The 10,639-nt window shown below is 50.0% G+C and overlaps 1 protein-coding gene across 2 annotated transcripts in view; it reads right to left on the bottom strand.

Moving 5' to 3' along the window:
• Window positions 1–3,184: 3,184 nt before the first annotated feature.
• The window catches only part of PLXNB1 (plexin B1), a 198,222-nt gene continuing 190,767 nt past the window's right edge, over window positions 3,185–10,639 (bottom strand). For both annotated transcript variants that reach the window (XM_067540464.1, XM_067540454.1), the window contains 4 exons: window positions 9,924–9,988; window positions 9,756–9,831; window positions 9,124–9,198; window positions 3,185–7,718 (listed from right to left, as the gene is read on the bottom strand). In XM_067540464.1, the coding sequence (XP_067396565.1) occupies window positions 7,614–7,718; window positions 9,124–9,198; window positions 9,756–9,831; window positions 9,924–9,988 (321 nt within the window). In that variant the 3' untranslated portion in view covers window positions 3,185–7,613. The remainder of the gene's footprint in view (window positions 7,719–9,123; window positions 9,199–9,755; window positions 9,832–9,923; window positions 9,989–10,639) is intronic.

Here is a 10,639-nt window from a genome sequence, read left to right as displayed (position 1 = left end):
AAAAAGCTAACAGAATATTGGGAATCATTAGGAAAGGGATAGATAAGACAGAAAATACCATATTGCCTCTATATAAATCCCTGGTATGCCCACAGCTTGAATACTGAGTGCAGATTTGCTTGCCCCACCTCAAAAAAAGATATATTAGAATTGGAAAAGATATAGAAAAGGGCAATAAACATGATTAGTGGTATACAACAGCTTCCATATGTGAAGAGATTAGTAAGCCTGAGACTGTTCAGCTTGTAAATTAGACAACTAAAGGGGGATATTATAGAGGTTTATAAAATCATGAATGGTGTGGAGAAAGTGTTATTTACACCTTCACATAACACAAGAACCAAGGAGTCACCCAATGAAATTAATAGACACAAGGTTTAAAACAAACAAAAGGAAGTACTTCTTCATACAACACACAGTCAACCTGTGGAACTCCTTGCCAGGGATGTTGTGAAGGCCAAAACTATAACTGGATTCAAAAAAGAATTAGATAAGTTCCTGGCGGATAGGTCCATGAAAGTCTATTAACCGGGATGGTCAGAGATGCAACCCCATGCTCTGGGTGGCTCAAAGCCCCTGCCTGCCAAATGCTGGGACTGGACAATAGGGAAGAGCTCATGCGATTGCCCCGTTCTCTTCATTTCCTCGGAAGCATCTGGCACTGGCAACTGGTGGAAGACAGGACACTGGGCTCGATGGGTCATTGGTCTCGTCAGTATGGTCATTTTTATGTATGGCTGAGGTACAAGCTCTCGATAAACCATAAACTATTAATAGACCTGCTGAGATTTAGCAGAACACTTCAGTATGAGGCGACAGAGAAAATACTAGTTTGGCAATGTACACCTGGTGTCTGACATGCATACAGAGGAATCAGTTACAAATATTACCAGAAAGAATCCATGGTATTGCACCTGTCCAATACAAAGTCACTGACAGCACGCACATTTCCAGTGTCACAAAGATGCTAGTGTCTCATACTTACACAAAGGACGAGTTAACTGCATAGCTTGCAGGAAACACGCTCCAGCATGCAAAGAGTTGCTCGACGAATATCGTGGTCACGTGGTGTAATGAATGTGCTGCCTCACACGGTTCAGTGGTGTTTCTTCGTAGTTCCCCAGAAGAGGCTGACGCTAAAATGACCTTGCATGCCATGCATGCCACAGGGAGAGGCGCTACTAAACACCCAAGTTCTGCACAAAGCATAGATGCGCTCGCGCTCTCTGTGAGATGTTACCCAAGACTCCGTTTTGTGCCTGCTCCTGGGGAACCAAACTGCCATCTATCCTTCAGACCATTCAACGCCACCGTTTCCATGCAGGCTGCCATGCCCGCTCCGGCAGTGACGCTACTGGCCGGCTGGCCGGCAGGCCCACACAACACCTCACTGGACCACATCTGATTCGGCTTCTGACGCTCTGTCCTCTCACTGAAGGTGGCTAATGGCTGAGCGAGGCTGGCTGGCGGGAGCTGTGCGTCAGGCCAGCTGAGCTGGTTGCTCTTCCCACCTCTCCAGCTAACTGGACTCTCCTGAAGGCCGCCAGCCTGGTCTTGGTGCCCTGGCGCTGAGCGAAGGTGGCCCCAAAACTGGGCCCGGTACAGCCCTCAGGCCCCACGCCGGGCCAAGACAGAGCGCCAAGCGGCCGAGGGCTCGCCGTGCCGTGCAGGACCGTGCCGCGCCGCGCCGGGCACGTGCTCAGCTCCCGCCCCGGGCTAGGTCTGAGCGGCCTTGGCCGCCTCCGGCCGCGCAGCCGGTGCTGTGGGTCCCAGCCCCGGAGGCCGGGCTGTGCTGCACCGCGCACGGTGTCGAGCGCAGAGCGAGAGCGGAGCGCGGCGCGGCGCGGCCCGGCCCGGCCGCCGAGAGGCGCTGCGGGGCACAGGGGCCGTTCAAACCCGGGGGGAGGGGCGGGCTGTGATTTCTTGGGGGGCTCACTGCGCAGTGACAGCTGCTCCCCTCCCCCGACGGCCGGCCGGCACGGGCGCCTGTCTCCATCCCCGCCCCGCCCCGCCCCGCCCCGCGCGGGCTTCCCGCCGCAGCCAGCGTGCCCGGCTCTCGGGGCCCCCGCGGACGCCGTCGCCACAGCGGGGGGCGGGTTCCCTGACTCCCTCCCCGCCCCGCCCCTCACCTCACCTCACCTCAGCCCAGCGCGAGCCCGCGCCGTCATGACAACACACCACGTGAGTGACGCGAGCCCCGCCCAGCGCGCGTGCCCGCCCTCCGGAGCGGCGCGGGCAGGGGTGCGGTGCGGTGCGGTGTGCCGCCGGCCGGGGCCAGGCTGCAGCCCGCAGCCCGCGAGCACAGGAGCGAGGTGCCGCGGCCCGTGCAGCTGTCGGGGCTGAGCGCTGAGGCAGGGGCCGTGTTACGGAGCGGGACGGGGCTTGGGCCCTGCTCGCTGCCTCCCCGCCCCAGCCCGATCCCGGCTAGCGCGGCCCTGCGGCCTGGCTGCCCCGGCACCGTCTCTGTCCGCCAGCAGCCCCTCCTTCCGCAGCCCCTGGCCCCCGGGCCGGGCCTTCCCCTCAGCGCTGAGCTCCGCGGCGCGGGGCCGTGGGTAGCGGCAGCTCATCCTCCCGCTGAGATCCCCGCTTCTTCCGCAAACCGCCTCGGCCTTCCGCTCAGCGGGGCAGGCCCCTCGCCTCGCCTCGCCTCCCCCCTTGTCAGCGGCCAGTCACGCCAGGTCAGCGCAGGGAGACCCAGCTCACACCAGCTGCTCCTGCCTGCATCGCCAGGCTGCTACAGGTGGACGGCGGCTGTGCGAACCCAGCTCAACTAGGGACAGCGCCATGCACACTGCACGGAAGATGCTCAACTGAGGGCCAGAGGGATGAGACTGAATGGCAGGTGAAAGGCAGGGAACGTCTGCAGGCATAGCAGAAGGCAAGGGAGGGCAATATGGGGACTGATATATGACATACAATATGGCCTGACATACTTGGCAAGGGGACCCATTCCTCTCCAGCACCTCGAAGGTGACTGGGGCTCTACATAGATGCAGGGGTCCAGCCACACCAAGAAACTTGCAGGACTGGTATCTTCTGCAGCAGTAGTGTGCTTGACACAGTGTGGCGCGTGGCTAGATGGTGCCTGGTAAGATGTCTCAGTGTTTCACTGCTGACTTCAGGTCACCATAGTCTGGAGCATAAGTAGCAGCCAAATCATTTTAAAACAGAACCATGACACCCATTCCGTGTTGTATATTAACGTTTATTGAATTACTTGTGTAAGAATTCTCTTTTTATTAAAATCATTTGGGTTCTAAACTGATTATTTACAGACATAACCTTGTCTCACCAATAGATTCCTACATCTCACAATAGTATCTACAGTTATTACACTATGTAACAAAATTCAGATTTTCAAACTTTTTATATTAATTATTAATTCCAATTTGTTGAGAAAGACAGCATGCTGGGCCCTCCGACTAGAACTGAACAAGAAGGGATAGGATGTGAACGCGGGGCTGGCCAGGCCACAACAAACTGGAAAATACAAAATTAGTCACTCATGAGAGGAGGTGTACGTACGGCCCTTCTACCCCCCAAAAAGGGGCAGATATATGAGAGCAAATGCACCGGATGTCCTGGAAACCCAGGGAAATCAGCCCAGGAAGAAAGGCACCAAAAAGTGACATATAACTGCAACCAGGGGACAGACTGAGGCAGCACATGATGCTTCACTGAACCAGACCCCATCAACTTCTGCAAAAAATTGTTTCATTGTACATTTTTTTAAGCACTTATGGCTGTAAAGAAAAACTTCTGAATGTGGCTGTGTGGCCAGCTTGAATCTGCAGCTGGACAAACAAACTGTAGGGTCCCATCCTATGAGGTGACAGGTGCTCCTATTCATCACAAAGGGAGGAGTTAAGAAATCTATTGATGACAATGTATATCTCAACACTGATTACCATAGTCCCCCGTCCCCTATTTTGACTACAACTGGAAGCTAACTTCTTCCTCTCGCTCCCTGAGGCAAAAATCACTTCATGTCTGTGACAGAGGATCTAAGGCCTGTCAACAAGTTATGTTTCAAGGTGAGAGAAATTAATAAAACAAATGTAACAAGCTCTCTCTGTCCTGTAGAGGCAGAGACAGAGATTGGGTGTATGCAGCAGGAGGACATGACCAAGCTCCTATAGAAGCTATGTCCTGTGGGAACATGGTACATATCCAAAGGTGAACTAAGGAAATGAAAATCTTGGGGACTTTTGACACAGCAAGCATGGAGACAGTAAACCTAAGCGGAACCTCCCAGAGGTACTTAGGAGTCATCCTCCACCAACCAGGGATTCTTATTAAAGACTTTTGTATAAGCATTAATGAAACCTCACCCAGTGGAGGTAATGGACTCTACCCTGTGAAAGAGGCACAGATGGAGAGATCAGAAGGGGTACATTTGAACATGCAAACTGACCCAGTCAAAGGATGTTAAAAAATGGGTCTAGGATACAGCAAGAGGGAGTTGGTATCTGGACAGCATGATGGTGCCAGGTTGGAGGAGAAATGTATGCTACCAACTTTTCCATTTTCACTGTAACTAAGCTGAGAATGCTATATCTTGTTTAGCTTATGAGATGTATCCTGCTGGAGATGGTAAGCAAACAGTTCATTTTCTTTTAACACCATTTTTGCAGTGTTTTTAACTTCCCCTTTTTTTTGGTTAATGTTGTATGGGCAAATCACACACTGTCTCTGGAGAAACAAGAACTCTTATCTCCAAGCAGAGGTACTGGAAGGTACCTACTCCCCATCCAGTCCTGGTCAAGAGCTGGTCATTGCCAGAAGCTGGGAATGGGCAACGGGATGGATCACTTGATTACCTATTCTATTCATTCCCTCTGAAGCACCTGGCATTGGCCACTGTAGGAAGTCAGGATACTGGGCTAGATGAACCCTTGGTCTGACCAAGAATGGCCATTTTTGTGTGTGGTACACAGACAAGGTGTATGCCCCTTGGATGTGTTGCCATCAGGCTCTGGCATGCGAACTCAAGGGGAGACACTCATGGACCAAGCAGGAGACGAGTTGGTGGGGAGGGGTTGGTCGGTCACAGAGACAAACACCTGACTTCAGGTTAATGTAAATTCTGGATAAATAAGAGAATTCACCTCCTCTCAGATTGACTGACAGAACTTTGTGAGAACCCAGAGAAAAGATTTTCCAAGATGTGGAAGGGGCAAAGGCTCTACAGGCCCACAAAAAGCAGAGGAAAGTCTGCCAGCTCTTGGTGGCTGGTTGGAAAAGTTATAAAGACCGAGGCCAAAAGAGTTTTGAATATCATGCTCCCCAACTCTGGGAGCTTTGCCTGGCAATGCACAGGTGGGATCCTCACTCTTAGCCACCCATCCTCCCTCACGTTTGTTTCACCTGCCTGCTAAATTTTGCCTTAACTGAAGCTTGTAAGCTCTCGGGGGCTCTTCTTTACTGTAGAACTGCACAGGGCTCAGCCTGATACGGCTCTCATCTGGCTGGGCAGCCAGGTAACACAAAGAAGAACAGAGACACAGTCATGTCCTAGTTTCTGCCTGCTTCATGTGATCAGCTGTTCCAGGCAAAAGGAGTGCACTGGCAGTCAAAGTTGCACTCTACTCTATACATGGTCTGTTCCAGCCATGCAGGGCTGGTGTCATTCAGCACTGGAGATACTCCTGGCTCCACAGAGAGGGACAAGAGGGTAATAGGAAACCAAAGATGCTGTGCTCAATGGGGGAGACATTGCTGGGGGAACAAAGGGGAGAAACCCCTCCCCTCTGAGCAGCAAGGAAGCAAGGGTTACCACAGCCCTGCTCAGGTGGGGAGGGAGGGGAACTCATTTCATCTTCTTTAGGAGAGAATGGATGGGGGTTTGGTGGAAGAGTCTAGGGCAGGGCCTGAGTATGGTTCCATTCAATTTGGAAAGTGGGCACCTTCCCAGAGGATCTGGTCAGTTTACAGAGCCTGGGCGCTCTTTGGCCCCTTCTTCCTGGTGCTCATCCGCTGGGGCTCCTGGCCACTTGGTTCCTCTGTTCTACTCTTTTGGAGGCTGTGGAGACAGTTCAGGATTTCCTCTAAGACAGAGTGGGCAGCCTGTCACTAAACAGCCCTAGTGTGACCCCCGTGCAGGAGAATCTGTAAAGAAGAAATTCAGCTGCAGAGGCGTATTTGGAGTTGTATTTGAGGCTGAGATAAAGGTGAGGAAGGTAGAACTGGTTGTGAGACTGAGCCTTGAACTGCTTCAACTTAGGGGGAAATTTGGGGAAAAGCCAATTGTTATTGTGAAACTCAAGATGTTTCTGAAAAAATCAGAAGCCTGCGCTCCACCCAGTGGGGCAGAGACCAGGCAGAACCAGTGTGACACAGGCAGTGCTTAGCCTGGGGAGTTTGTGATGACGTCAGCGTCCAAGAAATGCTCATCCAAGCGAAGCAGTCTCAGAAAAAACAAAATGAGCATTCCCCTTCAGCATGTCAATACTTTGCAATTTTAAGGGTATCTACAGATCCAGTTCAGAGCAGCAAAATAGCTACAAGCCAGAGAGGAGAAAAGGGTACAAGGCCTTCATTGTGTTTTCCAAGGCGTAGGATAGCATATGACCCCAGAGGGCCAGACATACATCTAGGTTAGAGGCACTTCAGTAAGTCCACCTTGTCCTCTCCTCAAGCCATGCTAACTTCAGTCCAAGGGAAAGTGAGTCTAGCTCCACAGATGGCACTGGAATAGTGCCTGCTTACACTAGGACTGTGTTTAGCCTACTGGGTCAACGTTTTGAACTGGTGAGCATGTTACTCCCATTAGCACTAATGTGAGTCACACACAAGCAGTAAGATTAGAACCCTGAGACCAAGACACTTTCCCCATCTTGCCCTCAGTCTATTTCTTATCCCTACATTGAATATTCCTGGGTGCCAGGTGCAACCCCTCCAGTGCACCGATGCCCATACTGGGGGAGATGCTCTTCAGCTCAGGCCATGGAACAGGTGAGCAGCACGGCCAGGAGGGCGGCTGCTGGAACTGGAGCTGTGTGCTGGAGGAGTGTGCTCTGGTCCGGAAGTGTGGTCACCTCTAATAGGCTACATTAGGTTTCCTAATGCCCCACATCGTTCCCTAAGAGGGCTGAGGAAGCTCACACACTTACTGTCCAGCACTATCATGACTGGGTTATGCCCCTAATATAGTGGTGGTTATTCAGTGCTCAGGTCAGCAGTCACAGCACTAGTCTCTCCCATCCCTGGTGCTAGTACCAAAATGAGGCTACAGGCGCATAGAAAACCACGTGTGGTCTTGAACTTTGTTCTGAAACTCTTGTGTTATCCAGTTCCTCAGCAATAGTGTTTGGAAACTCGGCACATTCACAGCGTGTGGGAAGAAGCTGCCTGGTCACTCTCTGAAACTTGGAAAAACTTCTCCAGTAAAGTTCATTTTAAAAAAGGAAAAACATCTGTAAAAAAATATTCTCTGAGGTGTAAGGACGTTTGTACTTTGCATTTTCTTGGCCACCTCCTCCTGTGTCACATGCCAGCTCCCCAGAACATTGGTTCCAAAGGCAGTGGGACACCTTGTGTGTAGCTTTGAAGCCCCAGTGAGCAGCACTGTCCACCTCTGTTCAGCCAGCCAAGAGCATCACATTCTGTTTGGGTCACAAATCAGTGACTTTGTTCTCCACAGCAGCTGCGATCTGCTGCAGTCGGTATCCCAACTGCATCTTCTGGGCTGTTGGATCTTCTTCCAAGGCTGTGATGATCTGCAACAAAACTCAGAGCTCACTAGCAACCTCCTCGTGCACAGAATACTATTAGCAGCAGATTGCCCTTGCGGAGGGCAAGCCACTCTCAGCTCTGTTACAGCTGTGTCCTGGGATTCACAGTGATAGTATGTCTCAGTCAGACTTCCTGCAGCCTTGCCCTCCTGAAGGTAGTACCCTCTGGATCCCGTATGTTTTCCTCTTTATCACCACCTACTCATCCCCCCAAACTACACTCATCCCTTTTTATTGTTTTGGGGTTTTTAAAAATAATTTTGTTTACCAACTGAAAAAAAGTTATGCAAAAAACCAGGGGAGGTGCCAAAGACAAAACATCTTCATTTTAGCAGCCAATAAAAACTGCTAAGTGACAACAGTGTAGTCACTTGACCCATCATTTCCTCTATTGCATGCAGTGTTGTTGTAGCCATGCTGGTCCCCGGATATTAGAGAGACAAGGTGGATGAGGTAATATCTTTTATTGGACCAGTTTCTGTTTGGTGAGAGAGACAAGCTTTCGAGCTTAAGCTCACCAAACAGAAATTGGTCCAATAAAAGATATTACCTCACCAACCATGTCTCTCTAACACCATTTCCTCAACAGTTAGAAGCACGAAAATGCATAAATCTTACATTGCAAATGTAACCAAGTCATTATTCTCATTAAGTACAAAAGAAATGCATGTTTCATTACAACAAAACAGCCTTAACTCTCCCCCAAAATAGATCATATTCTTTCATCAGTAATCTCAAATAACACAAAGCCCTTCCGAAAAAGAAACAAAAATTAAATATGTAAATATTAAACAGTTTCAAATGCAAGTCCTCATGCATAATTTTGACCATAAAATCTATATTATACATTTTACCTATTAAAATACAAAACAACAATATCAAGAAACTGCAATCACAAGTACTTCTTTTGTCAACAGATACATGTTTTAACTGATCATATTTCCCTTTTAAGCTTTCCTTTAAACTAAAATATTTAGATACCAAAAAAATCAAGATAACAAAAATGCCTTAATAAAACCCCAACACTCCCCAGGAGAGAGTCGAGGCTGTTTTGTTATGACAAAATATACATTTCTTCCTATTTGCTGAGGATAATTACTCTGGCCCAGATTTTTAAACGTATTGAGGCATTGCTGCACTCAGCACTGCAACACCTGATTTAGGAGTCTAAATGTCATTTTCGAAAGGGATTTAGGCACCAGTGGGATTTCGGCTCTAAGTACCTCACTCACTTTTGAAAGTAACTTCAGTCAGTTAGGTGTTGCAACACTGAGCACAGCATTGCTTAAATACCTTTAAAAATCTGGGTCTATCTGCTATGTGGGCAGTGTAACATGTATGATGTCCTGCACCTTTCCAGCTGAGGCCAGGAAGCCAGCGCTGCACTCACCTGGTCATAGTACTTGTTGATGTATTTGTAGAGTTCATGCAGAGCCACCACAGAATTGAGTTCACCTGAGTAATTCTGTGGTAATATAACAAACACATAATTAGCCAGAATCTCTGGGAGGCACCAAAACAATTGTTCACCCAAGCTCTGCTGCCTTGGGACTCAGTGGATAATGCTCCAGAGAGCCTCTAAACCCAGCTTGGGAGCAACAGCAAAAGGGATTTAGAGAAATCTAGACGGGAATAGCTGTGGGACGCATGGACCAAACTCTTGTTCCTGCAGCCAGAAGCCTTAGCTACACTGGTCTTTTTTCCCCTAAGATTTCCATTGGTGCTTCCCAGTGCAGAGCCCTGGCAGTAGCAATGGTGTTGGGGCTAGTACAGACAAAGCACGAGCAGCTCCTGTTTTTTAACCACCATGTGGTCTAGACATCCACTGAGCAGGGTCCTGATGCAGTGATTAACACACCTGGTCCCTGCCAACACTAACACTGGAATTCTGGTGCGAGCAATGGTGGGATATTCTAGGGAAAAAGGCGAATTCAGACCTTGTGTCACGGAGTCGGACTCCCCACCCTGTGGGACCCCATGAAGAATGCACAGGTTTCTGACATTTCTGATTGCTTTATTTACCCTCGACAGCTCAGCTAGGGCGGAGTTCATTTCCTGGTCGCTGGCGGAGATGGTCTGGCGAATGTCCGCATAGTACCTACGCAATGGGAGTGCAAGGCGGTTACTGCGTTATCTGCTCCTCCCCTGCCAACCAACCCTGCTGTCCCCACATGCTCACTCAGGCTTTACCTTTCTACCATCTGCTTGTAGCGAGGAATGTCCCGGGCATAGAGCAGCTTGTTGATCGGCGAGTCCTTCAAAGGCCAGAAACAGAGTGACAGGTTACACCAACCAAGACCAGGGAGAGTAGACACAAACCCTGGCTTCCCAGAGTGGCAGGCAGCCTCCATCCCTCCCCTGCTCTCACAGAGGTGGGCAGAATCTGCCCCTTCCCCACGAGACACGCACAGGGGCAGGGAGGCCCGACCCCAGTACCCACAAGGGTGGCCAGTCATACAAACATTTCTCAACATGAGCAGACGGGAGACTATACCCTGCCACCTCCAGAGCGGGGAGTAGGTGCCTGAGAGAACTGCCATTATATGGCTGTATCCAATCTATATCTCTTAGTGTGAGGCCCCCAGGCAGGTACACTCAGTGTCTGTTATTCTATGAAAGCCGGCGGCAGCACCCTAATGGACCTAATGCCTAAGAGCGGGAATGGGCTGTACTAATGGTTAAAGGAACAGGAAGTGATTACCTCAAATGTCAGGCAGGGCAGCCCATCCATTAACACAGACACAGAGATTTCCATATAGCTTGGTCTCCGATAGGGGAAGGAGACCCTGACATAGTCTAGACCCTAACTAGAGCACAACAGGTCTCAGAGAACTCAATTCCTGTCCTTGCTTTCAAGGCCCCTTCCTATCTATCACAATCAGTTTCTTCTCATGACACTTCCTTCT

The sequence above is a fragment of the Emydura macquarii genome, unplaced genomic scaffold (assembly GCF_026122565.2).
Source record: "Emydura macquarii macquarii isolate MOO-44397 ecotype Brisbane River unplaced genomic scaffold, CSIRO-AGI_Emac_v2 contig_71, whole genome shotgun sequence".
In the NCBI taxonomy this organism is placed as follows: Eukaryota; Metazoa; Chordata; order Testudines; family Chelidae; genus Emydura; species Emydura macquarii.
The sequence above is the reverse complement of the archived record's forward strand: the minus strand, read 5'-3'. Positions and strand labels throughout refer to the sequence as shown.